The sequence below is a fragment of the Styela clava genome, chromosome 1, assembly GCF_964204865.1.
Source record: "Styela clava chromosome 1, kaStyClav1.hap1.2, whole genome shotgun sequence".
NCBI classification, from domain to species: Eukaryota; Metazoa; Chordata; class Ascidiacea; order Stolidobranchia; family Styelidae; genus Styela; species Styela clava.
In genome coordinates, this window is record NC_135250.1 from 6,709,499 (window position 1) to 6,730,393 (window position 20,895).

The 20,895-nt window shown below is 36.9% G+C and overlaps 2 protein-coding genes and 4 pseudogenes across 2 annotated transcripts; 5 read left to right on the plus strand and 1 right to left on the minus strand.

Moving 5' to 3' along the window:
- The first annotated feature begins 2,380 nt into the window (after nt 1–2,380).
- On the plus strand, nt 2,381–3,327 carry LOC120341286 ((3R)-3-hydroxyacyl-CoA dehydrogenase pseudogene; annotated as a pseudogene).
- Nucleotides 3,328–5,918: 2,591 nt separating this feature from the next.
- LOC120341279 ((3R)-3-hydroxyacyl-CoA dehydrogenase-like) lies at nt 5,919–6,335 on the plus strand. The gene has a single exon (XM_039409766.2). It carries the CDS (start codon nt 5,919–5,921, stop codon nt 6,333–6,335), a length of 417 nt encoding a protein of 138 aa, XP_039265700.2.
- Nucleotides 6,336–7,253: 918 nt separating this feature from the next.
- Nucleotides 7,254–8,131, plus strand: LOC120348335 ((3R)-3-hydroxyacyl-CoA dehydrogenase pseudogene; annotated as a pseudogene).
- A 2,315-nt stretch (nt 8,132–10,446) lies between these two features.
- LOC120341268 ((3R)-3-hydroxyacyl-CoA dehydrogenase pseudogene) lies at nt 10,447–12,442 on the plus strand (annotated as a pseudogene).
- Nucleotides 12,443–12,493: 51 nt separating this feature from the next.
- LOC120347064 ((3R)-3-hydroxyacyl-CoA dehydrogenase pseudogene) lies at nt 12,494–13,386 on the minus strand (annotated as a pseudogene).
- A 6,207-nt stretch (nt 13,387–19,593) lies between these two features.
- On the plus strand, nt 19,594–20,220 carry LOC144425163 ((3R)-3-hydroxyacyl-CoA dehydrogenase-like). Its single transcript, XM_078114566.1, has one exon. The coding sequence runs from the start codon at nt 19,594–19,596 to the stop codon at nt 20,218–20,220; it is 627 nt and encodes a 208-aa protein (XP_077970692.1).
- The last annotated feature ends 675 nt before the right edge of the window (nt 20,221–20,895 follow it).

Below are 20,895 nucleotides of genomic sequence, written 5' to 3' on the forward strand. Positions count from 1 at the left end.
TGGGGCGATGAATATGTATTTCTGATTTATTAATATACTTTATATGTAATTTCATTGTACTATATTGAATATATATACTTTTTGGAGATTTTATACCAGATCTTTCTAACGACAATAACGAATTTGCATGAGCGCAATATATATCAAAACTAAATATTGTCGGACAGTTGATTTCACATCCTCATGCCCAGGGATTGATGTGGTATTTTAGATCTGTAATGAGTTTATTCTGTCATGAGTCGTCGCAACCGCGAGCTACCTTGAACACAAATGAAGTAAAATAGAGAGACATTTCGAATTCTTGTAGTTGTTATAGATTGAATAATGCGGGACAAAAAAGGGGTATTATACCGCGAAAAATCAGGCATTTTTAACGAACCTAAGACCGTTTCAGGTGACGTTGCATGGAAACTTTCGATTCCATCTTGTGACCTCTCGCGCCCCCCAAGGGGGGCACGCCCCCCAGTTTAAGAACCACTGTTTAGAAAAGTAGATTCGTATTCTGCTTGTCCTATACCCCGTAATATCAGGAATTCGAAGGTTAAGATTAAGATGCCACATGTTTATATATCGTACAAGTCTCACAATCGAATTACTCCTATGAGCAGATATTGAAATACACTTCAAACTTTAATACTAGTATACAGTTGAAATGAAATTTACGGCTGACAAAGAACATGCTGACAAAAAAAGCACTCTCGTCCGAAGGCCGAAAATGCGTCACCAATCTTCTCGGCACAAGCAACGTTGCATTAAGCTTGACGCGAGTAAATCACCAAAAAGGAAACGATATCAAAACGAACGATATCAAATTCCCCGTGTTGGACATACTAATAATATAAAGGGTTTAAATAACATTAAAAAATTCACAATAACAAATATATACTCGCTACATCACAATTCAACTTCATATTCGTTTTTTCCTTTAACTTATGCTACATCCGTTAAAATTTGACCAATATACCCCGTATGCAACATGCCGGTGCTGAAGATCCAGACATTTTTTGTCTGATTGATAACTCATACTTGAGTCCTGGCCTCGTAGGCCAGAAGAAAATCCGTACCCGAAAATTGGAAACGGATGCGGATCGGAGATTCATTCATGGCTGGCCGTGGCTCATACTCGATCACAACATCTTCGTGATTTCCGTGTTCTTTTATTTGAACATTACTTCATGCACGCACCGTTGACATACTTAAGACGGATTCTCGAGGAAAGAGATACCAATCTATGGTGACATTGAGAGTTTCCAGCAAAAAGCTAGAGAAAGTGTTTTCACTAATATTGTTGTGTTGTTTGTTGTTGATTTCTTTTGTCTCCTTGAACTTTGATCGAAGCTGGTCCTAGATTACTGTTATTAAATTCCGTTTCTGCTTTCAAAATAAAATTGATAAAAAGGGCTAGGCCGCTATGGAATAAGAATATCCCTCCAACATTACATTTTTATTTGTCTTGAGATAGGCTCAGATTTCTACAGTAGATCAGGTACGATCCATGTTCCGTGTGTTTGCTGTTGAAAGATTTCTGGCTTCTTGTGCGAGCATTCGATGAGGCGTGTGCAAACTCCTGAAAGCATGTGAACTAAGCTGTTTGCAAACACTACCATCAATCAGGTTTAAGCATCATGCACGCATCGTTGATTTAATTAAGACGGATGGAGAAAGAGATAACAATCTCTGGTGACCATGAGACTTCCCAGCAAAAATCTAGAGAAGAAAGTGTTTTCACTGATATGCAATTGTAATGAATGTGAACTAATAGCAACCGATGTAGACCACCTGTACATACATCATTGATCCACTTACAGATGAATTCTATTGCAATTGAGTCAGGTTTAGAATTTCAGATTGGAAATAAATAAAAATGTCAGAAACTTTATTATTCGCTCCTTTTACCCAAAGAGTGTTGTTTGTGGAAATGATATCATACATTTTGATTATATACCCTACGATTACTTGTTGCGATAGCTATCGATCTCAAGTTCAGGATATATATGCAAAAAATGTAAATTGCAGCTGTTTTATCCACAGAGATTTATGCTTTTATTTAACTAAGTGTCATACATGGTTCACGAATAAATACTGTGTCGGAAAGTTATCAAGTTCAAATTGTTTCGTTAACTGCATCACGTCCTGCTTTGATATCGCAATGCCGACATAACGAAAGCTTTATTACAGCAAATGCAGCAGAGCACTGAAGCTGACAATCGCTCAGTGATCTTACTGCCGGCAGTTAAGTAAGTTACTCGCATTATGCTATATACTCATACAAGATGCTTAGATTGAATAATAATGAAATATAAAAAAAAATTTACATTTAAAATGAGAATCGTTTTTTCAGATTTTAATTTAAATAAGAACGAATACGAATTTGATTACAATGTCGCTCAGATTATCGGGAAAGGCGGCTATGGTAACTGGAGGGGGAAGTGGGATTGGACGATCGGTTTCTGAACTGTTCGCTAGAGAAGGTTGTAGTGTTGCAATTTTGGATCTAAACCAAGACGGGCTGGATGAAACATTAAAACTTCTTGATACGAACCATGGTAACGTACATTGTACAATCAAGTCCGATGTAAGCTCTTCCGATCAAGCAAAAGAAGCCTTCAAGACTGCCGAAGAAAAACTTGGGAAAAAAATTACAGTGCTTGTTAACTGTGCAGGAATAGCAACCACTCCATCTTCTTTTGACCAGATGGAGGAAACTGTCTTCGACGACCTTATTCGAGTTAATTTGAAAGGTACTTTCATAATGTGCAAGCAATTTTTGTTGTCACTGGAAAAGTTTAACACTAATTCCAATGACACCCGAGCCACCGTGGTAAATATATCGAGCTCTACTGTCATCAAATGCGTAGCAGAAATGTCCGATTATATCGCTTCTAAATTTGGGGTCGTTGGCATCACCAAAACCTTGGCTTTGGATTATGGAAAACATAAAGTTCGATGCAATGCAGTGTTACCTGGCCTAACTACAACGCCACTACTAAAGACGTTTCCCAGAGATTTTCTACAAGCGATTGAAGAGGGTATACCGATGAAAAGATTGGCAAAACCCGAGGAAATAGCAAAATGTATTTTATTCCTGGCATCTGATGAAAGTTCATACGTGAACGGGGCATGCCTCGAAATCACTGGAGGCTATGGTTTATAATTAACAGTGGGATGATATGCTGATTGGCATTCCAAAGAACTCACTAATCATTGTCAATATTCTGCAATCATATGACTAAAATCATGTTGTGAATTGATATATAATATGTATATATATATATATATATACATACTGAATTTAGAAATTTGTTTACCGATACTGAGAGAATAAAATGTTTGATAATGTGAATGTATCTTTGAAAATTTTTGCGAAGGTAGGACCTCCTGAAACAAATCCTTTAGAGCTCAGTATAAGTGAATAATCCCCAATCATTCAAAATTTGTCCGAATTAAAGTTTTTAACAACGTTGGCTGTCAAACTGAAACTGGGGACATGTACCGTACGTTTCAGCCCACGTATATTTGGTCCTTCAACTTTACACCGATGAACGTTATCTATGGTACATTTACACACAGGGGCATCGGTACCAACGGGAATTGCACCCATATATATTTGCATCGTATTAAATATATAAGCCGGCTGATCATTTTTTGTAAATTGTCAGAGCATAAGATATCTGAGCCAAACATTGATTGATATTTTTTATCATCAGCGAGTTGATTTTAGCTTATTGGCCATTGAAGCCACGATTCAAAAAGACGAAAAACACAAATCTGATTAAAGATTTTTAAATAACTTGTTTCTGTCGTGGCTTTCGATTGTATATAATTCAGGGGTGCCCAACAAGTCGATCGCCTTCCCTTAAGTAGTCGATAGCGTCTGGTGTTGAGTGAATTTAATAACATACCACAAAAAAATACTCCGAACCAATTTTATGCAGCGCCTCTCGTGTGTTTTAAAACAGAAAGAATGCAGTCCTGCACATGCGCAAAATACGTCATACATATACAGTATTTGAGCCCGGGCAAGCATATTACGTAACAAAAGTTTCGCCGCTGCCGAAGTTTAGAAATGACCTTGCCGAATTTCGTGCGCCTTGAATCGCGAACGATCCTACGATACTTCTGTAGCATGCGAAAGTTATTGCGTCACTCCAACAGGAGAGTGATAAATTTATTCGCAACTGTTGTAGTTCGGGGTGACCCCCTCCCTCTAGATTGAATTTTTGGAAAAATGAAAAAGTCGCTAATAACGCGTGCATTTGCATTTTGTTAAAATCGTCGATTGTTTTCGTCAGCGTGACGTGTTATTTAATCCGTAAACACCTTTACGTCGGTGTTTATTCCACCTAAATCACAATTTTTTTCTCAACATATATATGTCTTGTGCCACGAGAACGACGGTAATAACTTTTTTCTCACACGGAACTGTGAAACCAGTGAGAAAAACGAGTTATTATGTAAACATCGGCGACGAGAATCGAGATGCTAAAAAAAATTGAAAAAGTTAGTTTTGATTTAGGAATACCGCAACAGCTCACAATACTATTTTAGAGATTGTTAACTGACAAATTTCGTGTGCTATGACGCACATTTTGATTGATTGGCTTTTGAAACCATATAGTCACTGTAAATTGAGACAGTTAATTTTGAGCGCAATGTACCTTTTGATCAATTCTAAAATTACTGACGGGCCTAACGCAACTTGATATAAAAGTAATATGAGTTTAAAGTAAATTCAATCAATTTTTTTTGTACTAAAATAAGTTTTACTCCGATATCGCAGACGAAAAGATTTTTTTAACGATAATATTTTCACTCTAATCTTTAAATTAGAGTGAAGCCAGTGCTGCTCACATTTGTTGAGTTCACGAAATCGCAAAACGATATATATTCGGGCACTTTACCACACATGTTTATGTCCGCAGATTGCCGTATTATTTCAGAGTAATAATGCTTTTATTTTGTCGAAGCAACCGCAGGTTAAGTTGGACACAATTAAACTGGTAAAGCAAGACATTTGAAATATGCCTAATGGATTCAATTACTTTGGGCGAAAAAAAATTACACGCTAAAAAATCGGCTCGTTTTATGTTCGAAAAGTTAGACAAGCACTTTTACTGTGCGATTTATTCAAGAATGCGCCCACATAGCCAGGCTTATTTGCAGCGATGGAATTTTTTGTATGCGTGTGTACAGTCATCTGCATATTCTTCTATACGCATTGGTTGTATGAACTTATGACCTAACGATCAGTCGATCGCGAGCTATTTTGAAGATTTTAGTCGATCGCGGTCGAAAGCAGGTTGGCCACCCGTGGACTATTATAATATGTTGTAGTATGGTGTTTTGTCGCGTTATCCATGATTGCTATGTCCGTATATTTGCGTTTACCAATATTTTCTACACACCAAATGCCTGAAGGGCGCATTGTGAGCAAATATATACAGAATACAGGATTCCAGATCATTCATTCGTGCCGATGTTTATTAACATGTACAACAAGTTTTTGCCTCATTAGCTATTGTTCAAATAGGTAATATTATGGGGAACAAACCGATGTGATGTTTATAAATTTAAAATGAAGATCGTTTCTTTCAGATTTTAAATTAAACGAATAAGATATTTTTGTACAATGTCGCACAGATTATCGGGAAAGGCTGCTGTTGTAACTGGAGGGGAAAGTGAAATTGGGCAATCGATTTCTGAATTATTTGCTAGAGAAGGTTGCAGTGTGGCAATTTTGGATTTAAATCAAGACGGGATGGAGGAAACATTAAAAGTTCTCTTGCACTATTAAGGCGGATGTGACCTCATCCGACCAAGCACAAAGGGCCTTCGAGACTGCCGAGGAAAAACTTGGAAAAAAAAATTGCAGTTCTTGCTGCGCAGAAATCGCAACCAGTCCAATTTCTCTTGACCAGATGGAAGAAACTGACTTCGACGACGTTATTCGAGGTAATTTGAAAGGTACTTTCATGATGTGCAAGCAATTTTTGTTGTCACTGGAAAAGTTCAACACTAATTGCAATGACACCCGAGCAACCGAGGTGAATATATCGAGCGGTACTGTCATCAAATGCGTAGCAAAAGTGTCCGATTATATTGCTTCTAAATTTGGGGTCGTTGGCATCACCAAAACCTTGGCTGTGGAATATGGAAAACATGAAGTTCGATGCAATGCAGTGTTACCTGGTCTAACTACAACGCCACTGCTAACGACGTTTACCAGAGATTTTCTACAAGCGATTGAAGAGGGTATACCGATGAAAAGATTGGCGAAAGCAGACAAAATAGCAAAATGTATTTTATCCTGGCATTCGACGAGAGTTCGTACGTAAACGGGGCATGTCTCGAAATCACTGGAGGATATAGTTTATAATTTCCAGACGTAGAATCCGTCGATTGTCATTCCAGAGAACTCGCTATTCGTGCATTGTCAATAATTAGTAGTTATATGACTGAAATCATGTTGTGAATTGATATATATATATATATATATCAAATTCCAAACTTCAGAAATTTTTTAGCTGGCATTGAGAGAATAAAATGTTTAATAATGTGAATGTACGTATATATACTGTATTTGAAACATACTGCCGAGGAGGGATCGCCTAAGCAATACCAAATAAAGCTAAGTAAAAGTGTTTAATCTTCAACCATTCAATTTGCCCGAATTAAAGTTTCAATAATGTTGGCTATTGAACTGGCGATGGCGACATGGTCACCGTACCTTTTACCCTACGTACACTTGCTTATTCAACTTTGCACCAATGAACGTTAACACCGACAGACAGTTGTATCCATGTTTGCTTTAATCTAATGTACATTTGCACACAGGGGCATTGATGCCAACGGTAATTTGCGTCGTATTGAATACATAAGCGGGCTGGCATTTTTGAAAGTTGTTACAGCGTGAAGTATCTGATCACGATATAGCATTGTAACTTACGAGGTATTCTGTGCAGCTTGACTGAGAAACCTGACCACCACGCATTAGTCTAAATTCGGTATTGAAACTGAATTACAGTGAAATGAATTGTGCTTTGCCCAAAGGCGGGAACTTTTGAGTCTGTACTCTTGCAAATTGTATGTAGCTGTTGTACAGTCCACACGTAAGGATTTGATCACTATTCAAAGTTTCGAGGAAACGATAAATAAGATTAGACCTGAAGAATGTATATATATATATATATAGGTAACAAACCGATGTGATGGTTATAAATTTAAAATGAAGATCGTTTTTTTTCAGATTTTAATTTAAACGAATAAGATATTTTTGTACAATGTCGCTCAGATTATCCGGAAAAGCTGCTGTTGTAACTGGAGGGGGAAGTGGGATTGGGCAATCGGTTTCTGAATTATTTGCTAGAGAAGGTTGCAGTGTTGCAGTTTTGGATCTTAATCAAGACGGGATGGATGAAACATTGAAACTACTTGATACGAACCATGGCAATGTACATTGCACAATCAAGGCGGATGTAAGCTCTTCCGATCAAGCAAAAGAGGCCTTCAGGACTGCCGAAGAAAAACTTGGAAAAAAAATTACAGTGCTTGTTAACTGTGCAGGAATTGTAACCACTCCATTTTCTTTTGACCAGATGGGGGAAACTGCCTTCGACGACGTTATTCGAGTTAATTTGAAAGGTACTTTCATAATGTGCAAGCAATTTTTGTTGTCACTGGCAAACTTTAATACCAATTCTAATGACACCCGAGCAACCGTGGTAAATATATCGAGCCTTAATGGCGTAAAATGCGTAGCAGAAGCGTCCAGTTATGCTGCATCTAAATTTGGGGTCGTTGGCATCACCAAAACCTTGGCTTTGGAATACGAAAAACATAAAGTTCGATGCAATGCAGTGTTACCTGGCCTAACTAAAACGCCACTACTAAAGTCAATTCCCAGAGATTTTCTACAAGCGATTGAAGAGGGTATACCGATGAAAAGATTGGCCAAACCCGAGGAAGTAGCAAAATGTATTTTATTCCTGGCATCCGATGATAGTTCGTACGTGAACGGGGCATGCCTCGAAATCACTGGAGGATATGGTTTATAGTTTACAGTGGGTTGATATTCTAAATTAATCACGTATTGTCAATATTCTTACATGACTGAAATCATGTTAGGAGTTGACATATATACTAAATTTAAAACTTTAGAATTTTTTTTACCGACATTAAGAGAATAAAATGTTTAGTAATGTGAATGCGTACTGTATTTGAAACATACTACGAAGGAGAGATCGCCCAAGCATAACCAAATAGAGCTAAGTATAAGTGATTAATCCTCGACCACTCAAAATTTATCCGAATTATTGTTTTTAATAATTTTGGCTATCAAACTGATACTGGCGATAGGTAGCCTACCGTACGTTTTATCCCACGTACAATGAACGTTAACACCCACAGACAGTTATATTCAGTGGCGCCAATTTTTGGAAAATTCTCTAATAACGCGTGCGATTGCATTTTGCTAAAATCGCTGGTTGTTTTGAGTCAGCGTGAAGTGTTATTGAGACCGTAAACACCTTTACGTTGGTATTTATTCTACCTAAATTGCAAATTTCCCACATATTTGTGAATCCGATGAGAGGTATTATACATTCATCGGCGATGAACGACTAAGACAAATAAGGGGGTGAATGCGCGACGCAAATTTTTTGATTGAAAAGCGGCAATGTAAAATACTCAAAATAAAACCGTAAACAATATAGGTTTAGTTGCAGGAGGCCCGCCACAGAATAAAACGCCTATTTCGTACGCCTAAGGCACACATTATGTTTGGTCGGCGCTGAGAACCAACCATACAAACACTACAATCGAAATACCTTTTTATCCATTACTTCAAATTTCCGTCGAAAATTTTTGTGGTATTATTATATACAAGGTCGGAAACGCGACTTGTTTCAGAGTTGCAATGATATAAGATAATTAATTAACGTATATTCAATCAATTTTGATTGTACTAAAATAAATTTTACTTCACTAGATTTTATAGCAGACTTGGGGATTTTTCTAACGGTTTTATCTTAAAAATAATCTGAGTGGCAGCATTGCGATAGAGCGGAGTCAGTCTTGCAAGTACAGCTCAGTACAGCTCAATTGTCGACTTCGCAAAATGGCCAAAATACGGATCAAAACTAGATATAATGGGAAAGTTTACAATTGAATTAATAAAGCAAGACATTTTAAAAATACGTATCGGACATGGTTTGAGCACTTTGCACAACAGAAAAACATTACTATATATCCGTCGAAAAAGTCGTTCTGCGTGAATTTCGAGGCGATGAATATGTATTTTCGATTTACTGATACAATTTATAAGTATTTAATTGTACTTCACGGGATTTTATCACAGATCTTGAGATTTTTTTACGGCGATAACGAATTCGCAAGATCGCAAAATAAAATATTAAAACTAAATACAATTAGTCATGTTTATTTTCTATTTTCACGTCAATAGATTGACGTGGTTTTAGATTAGTAATGTTTATATTTTGACACAAGAAGACACAACCGCGAGTTACGCTGGACACAATTATATTAATATTGAAAGAAATTTTAGATTCTCGTAGCTGTCACGAATTGAATATTTTATGCGACAAAAAGTCGGTATACGCTGAAAATGTTGGCTCTACTTACCGAGCGCGTAATCGCGGCCTCTGTTACAGAAGGGAATGGAAACTTCCGAATTTGAAACCATCCCCTTTTTTGAAAATTCTGGCTACTCGCCTGGCTGCAACTATGTCTGTTTTAATATAATGAACATTTGCACACAGGGGCGTTGGTTACAACGGGAATCGTTGAGTATATAACCGGGCTGGTTATTTCTCCAAATTGATAAGGCATAAGGTATCCGAACCAAATAGCGCATTGTCTGGTAATCACTGCAACTTGATTGCGAGATCTGGCCACAACGCATTATTCTAAATTAAGTCTCGAAACCGGTTTAGTCATAATATATTATATTTTCGGATTCAGATTGAAAGGACAAGAGAAAAAGTATATTTTTTGAACATAAGTCAGTTGTTTTCAGCTACTTGGGTAGTTAGTGGAGCTACGATTAAAAACACGAATCTAATAAAAGATTTCTATATAACTTGTTTGTGTCGAAGCTTTCGATTGTATATATTATAATATGTTATATATTTACGGTAATAGTATGTTATTTTGTCGTGTTATTCGTGATTGCTATGTCCGTATATTTGCGTTTTCTCATATTTTCTGCACATTAAATGCCTAAAGGGCGAATTGCGAGCAGTAATCCAGAACACAAGATTTCAGATCATTAATTCGCGGCGGTGTTTATTAACATGCAAAACAGGTTTTTGTTCATTCGCTGTTCTACAGGACACACGCAAGAATATGATCACAATTCAAAGTTTCGAGGAAACGATTAATAAAATTAGACCTGAAGAAATAATTTATAGGTAACAAACCGATGTAAATTTCAAATGAAGTACTTTTTTTTTCACATTCTAACTTAAACGAATAATTTAGTACAATAATAAGAACAATGTCGCTCAGATTATCTGGAAAGGCTGCTGTTGTAACTGGAGGGGGAAGTGGAATTGGGCGATCTGTTTCTGAAATATTCGCTAGAGAAGGTTGCAGTGTAGCAGTTTTGGATTTAAATCAAGACGGGATGGAGGAAACATTAAAAGTTCTCGATTTTGACCATGGTAACACACACTGCACTATTAAGGCAGACGTGACCTCTTCCGATCAAGCAAAAGAGGCCTTCAAGAATGCCGAGGAAAAACTTGGTAAAAAAATTACAGTTCTCGTTAACTGTGCAGGAATTGCAACCAGTCCAAGTTCTTTTGACCAGATGAAGGAAACTCACTTCGACGACGTTATTCAAGTTAATTTGAAAGGTACTTTTATAATGTGCAAGCAATTTTTGTTGTCACTGGAAAACTTCAATACTAATTCCAATGACACCCGAGCAACAGTGGTGAATATATCTAGCATTGCTGGCATAAAAGGCATAGGAGAAATGTCCAACTATGTTGCTTCTAAATTTGGAGTCGTTGGCATCACCAAAACCTTGGCTTTGGAATACGGAAAACATAAAGTTCGATGCAATGCGGTCTCACCTGGCCTGACCACAACGCCAATACTAAAGGTGTTTTCTAGAGATTTTCTACAAGCGATTGAAGAGGGTATACCGATGAAAAGATTGGCGAAACCTGAAGAAATAGCGAAATGCATTTTATTCTTGGCATCCGATGAGAGTTCGTACGTAAACGGGGCATGCCTCGAAATCACTGGAGGATATGGTGTATAAATACAGACGTAGAATACGTCGATTGTCATTCCGGAGAACTCACTTATCGCTCATTGTAAATATTCTGTAATTATATAACTAAAATCATGCTGAGAATTGATGATATATATATATACAGATATACTAAATTCAAAACTTTGGAAATTTATTTACCTGCATTGAGAGCATAAAATGTTTAGTAATATCAGTGTATACTGTATTTGAAACATACTGCAAAGGAGAGATCGCCTGAGTATAACCAAGTAGGGCTAAATACAAGTGATTAATCCTCGACCTCGACCACACAAAATTTGTCCGAATGAAAGTTTTTAATATTGTTGGCTATCAAACTGATACTGGCGACATGTACCGTACGTTTTTGCCCACGTACATTTGCTTATACAACTTTGCACCAATGAACGTTAACACCCACAGACAGTTGCATCCATGTTTGTTTTAATCTAATGTACATTAGCACACAGGGGAATTGGTGCCAACGGTAATTTGCGTCGTATTAAATACATAAGCGGGCTGGCATTTTTTCAAACTGGATTTATTGAAACAATGGACAAAATGGCCACCAAGGCGCTGGCGAAATTAAACTTTTGACCAAGTTAATAAAATTAACAAGTTGAAATTTTATTCTTTTATATAAGGCTGCTATGGAGGATATGGTTTATAGTTTACAGGGGGTGATATATATGCTGATTGTCATTCCAAATAACTCACTAATTGCGTATTATATTCAAAACTTTGGAAATTTGTTTACCAAAATTGAGACTTTATATATTGAGACTTTTACATACTGGTAGTTGCACCGTAACTATCACAATTAAATGCATAGCTTTCGAGTTACATGATTGCACATGACAAACTGGTTGGAAAAGGAATATTGAATGAACCTAGATAAAAGATAATCAGCTTGGCCTGGAGAAAAGCTTGTTTATGAATGTTCATCGATCGGAGGCAAAGGGCATCGTGGTCTTCTCAACTGACGCAAAATATCATAATATGGATCTAAATATAAACCCCTCAAGCTAGGCTGATCTAAAGAAATGGAATTTTGTCAAAGACACGAATATTCGAATATTCTATTCAGCTCTCTTTGGTTTTGTTTAGGCAATCCACGCACCTTTCAGTTTTTTTTTTAAATATATATACATTTACTTCACTCAAGTATATATTTTATTATCCCAATGTCCGTGAATAAATTTATGACGTTTTGAATTTAGTATATTATATTTATTCACAAGAAGTAGGCTATATAGTCCGGTAATTGCAGGAATGTAGGATATCGAAAATGAGTGTTTTGCACGTTCAATCTTCGTATAAATTATGCACCTCCATTGATTTCGAGGCATGCCCCATTTACGAACGAACTTTCATCGCAGGCCAGGAACAAAATACATCTCGCTACTTCCTCGGGTTTTGCCATTCTTTTCATCGGTATCTTATCCATAATCGGTTGTAGAAAATCTCTGGAAAATCGCTGTATCATTGGTGTTAAAGTCGGGCCAGGTAACACTGCATTGCAACGAACTTTATGTTTTTCATATTCCAAAGCCATTGTTTTAGTCATTCCAACGACCCCAATTTTTGAAGCAGTGTAACTTGTCTGTTCTGCTACGCATTTTGTGGCAAGAATGCTAGATATATTCACCACCGTTCCTCGGGTGTCATTAGAATTAGTCCTAAAACTTTTCAGTGACAACAAAAATTGCTTGCACATTATGAAAGTTCCTTTCAAATTAACTCGAATAGCGTCGTTGAAGACAGTTTCTTCCGTCTGGTCAAAAGAAAATGGAGCGATTGCAATCCCTGCACAGTTAACGAGCACTGTAATTTTTTTTCCAAGTTTTTCTTCGGCAGTCTTGAAGGCCTCTTTTGCTTGATCGGAAGAGCTTACATCCGCCTTGATTGTGCAATGTACATTGCCATGGTTCGTATCAAGTAGTTTCAATGTTTCATCCATCCCGTCTTGATTTAGATCCAAAATTGCAACACTGCAACCTTCTCTAGCAAATAATTCCGAAACCGATCGCCCAATCCCGCTTCCTCCTCCAGTTACAACAGCAGCCTTCCCGGATAATCTGAGCGACATTGTACTTATTCGTTTTATTCAAAATCTGATAAAAAAAACATTCGCATTATAAATTTTCAGCTTCGCGCAGATTTTTTCTATAATTTCTATTTTTTCTATTTTTTCTATAATTTTCTATTCTCTTCTTCAGGTCTAACTTTATTTATCGTTTTAATGAAACTTTAAGTTATTATCCTATCCGTTGTGTGTAGTTCGTAAGGCCGCTCACGTAGCAAAACGTGCTTTACATTCTAATAATCATAAGCGCAAATAAACTATCTTAACATCGTCTCTATCGTTGACCACAATTCGCCCTTCAGGTATTTGGTGTGTAGAAAAAACACGACCAAGTAACATAGCACAATATATTATAATATATATAAACAATCAAACGCCATGGCACAAAAAACGTATGTAATAAATCTCATACTTCGGTAACCATTTTGTACATTTTTCAAAAAATCAAACATCAAGTTACAAAACAGTACACGTATTTGTGCCTGGCAGAGAGAATGAAGCTAAAATGCACAAGAAATTGAAACAACAATGATGAACAAATATAAATCGTACCGACGGGTGATATATATGTATTGTGTTCTGTTCAGAATTTTGGAAGTACCCAGGTGCACGTCCTGTCAAACATGGAAATTTGCATGAGAATTACGGGTCGCTATACAACACCCACATAAATATTTTTCAGAAGAAACAATCGCTGGGCAAGTTCCGTGGCTCCGTTCAAGCAAATTGGTGATGTCGGTTGCCCGGATTTATTTGCGTCATAAAAACCGTTTATTTTGCGAGGAACGATTTAATTTACATCTGAACTTCTCTCGGTGATTTCCGCAGTGACGCGATAATTTTGAAATGTGATTTTTATTTATAATGTTTTATACATGTTATTTATAATGATTATAATTTCAAATGTTTATAGACTTACAAATTTCTATCGTGTGAACACACTACAATTCATTTCAACGTATTTAATATTATTGCGGCCTGTCTTGCAATTACGGTAACTATATTTTCTTATATAAACTTGGCACACACTAGTAGTGACAATCAAATAGCAAATCAAATTTCCGAACCGCTTTAACTGAAAATAACAGTACATATTTTTCAAGTGCTACCAAATTTTATTTATATTCTATTCGTTATTCTCGTTATGTAGACATTGCGATATCAATGAGGCAGAGATACATACCAAGAATTTTGAACTTCGTAAAAGCATCAATCTTTGTGAATGAAAAAGCTGCGATCTATTTCTATTTGTCGCTGGTATATTTAAACGTTGGACTTGGAATCGAAAGATGCGCAACAAGTAATCGTAGGATATATAATGTAAAATATCATTTTCAAAATCATCACTCTTTCGGTAAAATGAGTGGATAATGAAGTTTTCTGATTATTTTAATAAATACATTCCCAATCTGAAATTCTAGACTAGACACAACAGCAATGAATCTCATTTCTTAGTACACCCGCTTTCAACAAGTGGGACATGGGCCACAACAATTTTTCAAGAGCGCCCCATAAAAATGTCTAGCGTTATCGAAAAATTTAGCTTTACTTGTGTCACTATACTCAAATTTTGATTATAGTAGCAATGAATGATGCTACTGGTTTCATTCTACTCATTAAAGTGAAAGTGCTCATTTTTGAGAAAAAGTTATCTACTTGCATACTAAAGTAAATGGGCCAAAGAATTTTTCCACAACAAAAATTATCCAAGTGAGAAAAAAGGTTGAGTACCACTGTCTTAGTAGAATCAGTACTATCTTTACCGGTAGTCTACATCGGCTGCTATATTAGTTTACATTGAACTTGCATATTAGTTCCTGCGAGAAACTCTCAACTTTGCAAAAGATTGTTATCTCCTACCTCAAGAATTCAGTCCTAATTAAATCAACGGAGCGTGTATGACCAAGTTGCTGGCAATGTTTGCACACAGATTAGTTCACATATTTACAGAAGTTTGCATCCGTCTCATCGAAATTTTGCACAGGAAACCACAAGTCTAAAAAGGCGCGGATCTTGGATCAAGCTTGACAAATCCAACCGTAGGTAGGCTTGCACGTAATTGACAAAAATCAATTCCGTAATTACGGCAAAATCAATTACGTAATGACCCCGTAATTGCGATATTTTTCCACGCATTTAAACCTATCATAACAACCAATTGAATCCACTTCTTTTCCGAATGGGACATTGAAGTTGGGTTTTCATATTCTTGGCAGTACTACACGCCGTCGGCAGATGTTAAAGACAAATATCAAGGAGTGAATTCAAATTAATTTTATTCTGATTTTTATCTTTTGTTTTAGCTTTGGTTTTACTTTATCACCTTCGCAAATTAACCGTCCCATTTTTATGCGATCAATTTTATTTTATCATTACCGACACTGGTATACGGATATTTATGGAAACGATAGTTTTTTAAAACCACCTTAGTACTGAATAAAAATTACGGGTTTCTAATTTATTAACCAACGACGAGCGTATTCTCTCGTTTGATTATACTTGCGATTTCCTCGCGACGAAGACTTGTTTTTGCAGCGTCTTCTGCATTATCCGACATTACTGCCTTGTTAGCATTTTATAATAATAATTATTGATGTCGACTTATTGACGATATTCCGATTACCATGCTTCATTTTACATTTAATCATTTCTGAACTGTTTATAACATTATTTGCGATAAATTTAGACCAAATATTATTTATTTGAGTATAATTTAAATATCGAACTTATATGATATGCCTTCTCCGAAAATACAAAAGTTATATCGCAAAACAATGCATTTTGGGACATTTATTTTACACTCACGACATTTATTTGCTAACTCAAGTCGGCGATCCTATCGGCCAAGATTGACACAAGTTTGGTCGAGTGCCGGTGGTATTCAAGTCGACGATAAATCAAAATAAGTTGCCGCATTTGGTAAGACAGTTAATCATATATGGCCGAAATATTGAGAGGAATTGTGAAAAACATCAAGATCAAGGCCAAGTCCGGACTGATATATAACGATAAAACCGTTAACAGAACATCAAGATTTTGTAATAGAAAATGGATCTCGCACAGAATAAACACACTGGCTCATATTTGATTATATATGATAGCAGTTAAATTTTTAGCGGTCCGCGAGGAATCCGTCGTTTTGCTGTTTCTCTGCCGTCTCAATCGCTTTACCGATGCCGAGAAGACGAAGTTGCGTTGGTTCATTACGCAATCTCTCTTTTGTCGTCATATAGCTATCTGATAAGCGCGACATTAATTATCATGGCGAGGTATTGGCGCGAGTGATCAATCGCTCTTTTCGCTTATTCGGTTCCAATTCGTCGCGAAAGCTCTTCGTTAAATTTCACAAGATCGTCGTGTTGAAAGGTTATGGATATTTTCCTGTTTATACCCCAAGCCTGAAATAAAACAGCCAAAAACAGTATGATATTCCATGTTCATATATCAAGTGTTGATATTAACAATAAAGAATGGTTAAGCATTGCTAATCCACACTTGGTGGGGAATTCCCACTATTTAAACGCGTGACTATAAAATAGAATAAAATAGAAACGGAACATATATACCATAAGTAACGGAAAACTGGAACAAGTAAATAATAAATAAAAGTAAAATGGATACAAATGTTTGATAGACCATGTTTGAAAGATTGATCTCCTGCGTTCATTAGTCATTTCACCCGAAGAAGTTGAAACCGGGCGTGTTAGCGTCCATCGGTCTTAACACAATTCTTCCCCCTATCTACGGTTATTATGTACATTGGCAATGGCCATGCTAGATAAGATGCGAGAGAAGTTGAAACCAGGTGTGATGGCGTCAATCGGTCTCAACGCAATTCTATCCCTTATCTACGGTTAAGTTACGGGAGAAGTTAAAACCAGGTGTGTTGGCGTCAAACGGCCCTACTCAATTCTTCTCCCTTAACTACGTTAATAATTTACATTGGCCCTGCCAGAAAAGTTGATAATAGGTTAGTAAAGGGCAACGCGTCATGCCTTCTTTCACCTACATAACAAGAGAGAGAAAAGTAGGAAGAACGACTGCGAATACCGGAACTCTAACTTCTTCTACTTGTTGAGCTTTCATTTTTCGCAATCGACGAAATTGACTGCTTTGAAGAAAGCTCGTTTCAATGCAATAATTACGACTTTACGTAATTCGTAACTTCCCTTCCGTAACTCCAAATAATTACGTAATTCCGTAAATCTGTAAATTACGTGCAAGCCTACCGTAGAGGTGTTAGTCTTTCCCAGTACAAACAAGGGAGCTATGCTAGACGTGAAAATCGCGCATCTGTCGCATCTGTCCTGGTCAAGTGGCGGCCATGACAAGAAATGTTTGAATCGGGTCCAGTCTGTCCTTATTTTCTTTGTACCCTGGAATCAAATATGAGTTTAGCAATCAAAAAATTATGTCATTCGGGTTCATCAACATCTCTATGTATGTACAAATCATAATCCGTTCGGATATTGGGTTCAAATTGGTGTTATTTTTGGAGTTTTAGAAGTATGTGCACCAAGATGGCGCACAACCTGAACATAGTAAGTGTATCAGGTTTAGGTTCAGGTTGTGTGCCATCTTGGTGCACATACTTCGGGAGCGCCTTATTTTTAACGAATTTGGCATGAGTAGAGAAAATCCGAATATGAAGTGAAATGGCTGTAAGCGTGGCAAGAAAAATCGGCATCCAGAAGTATTTGTACCAATATGGAGGTAACAAATTTTGTTCGCCTATTTTACATCAAGTTGTGTGAATGGACTGAAACCTATGGGCAGGGGATATATTTACTTGGCTAACACAGACAATCCCCGAATTCGTAATAAAACTAAAATAGGGAAAATCGGAATAAAATTATGGCCTAACCCTAACTACGGGAGTACCGAAAAATCTCCATTGCAATTTCATTTCCTTGGACTTGTGTAAAAAAGATCCTCAATTCTCCTTTTGAATTTATGAATTTCACATCGGCTTGCTACCTTACCTAATTTTTTTCTCCAGGTCTAATTTTATTCATCGTTTCCTCGAAACTTGGAATTGTGATCATAATCTTGCGTGTAGATCAGGGTCGTCCAACCTTTTTGGCCGAAGGGCCACATGTATTTTACTAATAATTGCGCGGGCCACTTAACATGGCAGTTGTGTTCTAGTTTTGCCCCATTGACTACAGGTTAATGAAAAACCAAAAAATACCCTCACACTAAACTTTCACAATTATTAGAACAAGAAAACTGTTGTTTCCCGACCATTGATGAGGCGCCATCAGTGGTTATTCCCCAAAGTTTGGCCAAAGAAAAGCCATGCCGCTTTATCGTTTTCATCACAGCTTTCAACAAATCAATGCCCATAGTTGTACCCTTAATTGGGACAGTGGCTGTGAGCTCTTCGGTAATTTCAAATCATCATAAACTACCCGCAAGAAGATCGCCAAGTCGCCAACTGAGCTACGAGATAGCGATCAGAGACCGCCGACTGTTTAATAATGTGAATGTACGTATGTATATAGAATTTGAAACATACTGCAAAGGAGGGATCGCCTAAGCATAACCAAATAGAGCTAAGTAAAAGAGATTAATCTTCAACCATTCAATTTGTTCGAATTAAAGTTTCAATAATGTTGGCTATTAAACTAGCGACATGGTCCCGTGCCTTTTACCCGAAGTGTATTTGCTTATTCAACTTTGCACCAATGAACGTTAACACCCACAGACAGTTGCATCCATGTTTGATTTAATCTAATGTACATTTGCACACAGTGGCATTGGTGCCAACGGTAATTTGCGTCGTATTAAATTCATAAGCGGGCTGGCATTTTTAAAAATTGTTACGGCGTGAAGTATCTGATCCCGATATAGCATTGTGACTTGCGAGGTATTCTGTGCAGCATGATTAAGAAATCTGACCACCACGCATTAGTCTAAATACGGTATTGAAACTGAATTATAGTGAAATGAATTGTGCTTTGCCCAAAGGCGGGAACTTTTGAGTCTATACGCTTTCAGATTGTATTTAGCTGTTGTACAGTCCACGCGTCCAAGGATATGATCACAATTCAGAGTTTCGGGGAAACGATGAATAAGATTAGACCTGAAGAAAAAATGTATATATATATCAATATATATATATATATATATATATATATAGGTAACAAACCGATGTGATGTTTATAAATTTAAAATGAGGATCGTTTCTTGCAGATTTCAATTTAAACGAATAAGATATTTTTGTACAATGTCGCTCAGATTATCCGGGAAAGCTGCTATTGTCACTGGAGGGGGAAGTGGGATTGGGCAATCGGTTTCTGAATCATTTGCTAGAGAAGGTTGCAGTGTTGCAGTTTTGGATCTAAATCAAGACGGGATGGATGAAACATTGAAACTACTTGATACGAACCATGACAATGTACATTGCACAATCAAGACGGATATAATCTCTTCCGATCAAGCAAAAGAGGCCTTCAAGACTGCCGAAGAAAAACTTGGAAAAAAAATTACCGTGCTTGTTAACTGTGCAGGAATTGTAACCACTCCATTTTCTTTTGACCAGATGGGGGAAACTGCCTTCGACGACGTTATTCGATTTAATTTGAAAGGAACTTTCATAATGGGCAAGCAATTTTTGTTATCACTGGCAAACTTTAATACTAATTCTAATGACACCCGAGCAACCGTGGTAAATATATCGAGCCTTAATGGCGTAAAATGCGTAGCAGAAGCGTCCAGTTATGCTGCATCTAAATTTGGGGTCGTTGGCATGACCAAAACCTTGGCTTTGGAATACGAAAAACATAAAGTTCGATGCAATGCAGTGTTACCTGGCCTAACTAAAACGCCACTACTAAAGTCAATTCCTTCATGATTGCTATCCGTATATTTGCGTTTTCTCATATTTTCTGCACATCAAATGCCTGAAGGGCGAATTGCGAGCAGTAATCCAGAAGACAAGATAATTCAGATCATTAATTTGCGCCGGTGTTTATTAACATGTACAATGTCGCTCAGATTATCCGGAAAGGCTGCTATGGAGGATATGGTTTATAGTTTACAGGGAGTGATATACTGATTGTCATTCCAAATAACGTACTAATCGCGTATTATATTCAAAACTTTGGAAATTTGTTTACCAACATTGAGAATTTATATTAAAAAAAAAACACTGCGGAAAGAAGGGCTACTTAAACAAAACCAAAGAGAGTGAAATATACTTTGTAGCAGGGTATTTAACTCGTCGCTGGTGTTAGGTTTTTACATACTGGTAGTTACATCGTATATATTTTAACAAGCACAATTATAGCTTTTGAGTTACATGATTGCACATGACAAACTGGTTGGACAAGGAATATTAAGAACCTAGATAAAAGATAATCAGCTTGGACTTGTGAAAAGCTTGTTTTAGATGTCCATCGATCGGAGGCAAAGGGCATCGGGGTCTTCTCAACTGACGCAAAATATCATATTATGGATCTAAATATAAACCCCTCAAGCTAGGCTGATCTAAAGAAATGGAATTTTGTCAAAAACACGACTATTCATT

Bases quoted from the DNA above. Each gene is read 5' to 3' on its own strand.
- LOC120341279 (XM_039409766.2), top strand. From the start codon at position 5,919: ATGGAAGAAACTGACTTCGACGACGTTATTCGAGGTAATTTGAAAGGT.
- LOC144425163 (XM_078114566.1), top strand. From the start codon at position 19,594: ATGTCGCTCAGATTATCCGGGAAAGCTGCTATTGTCACTGGAGGGGGA.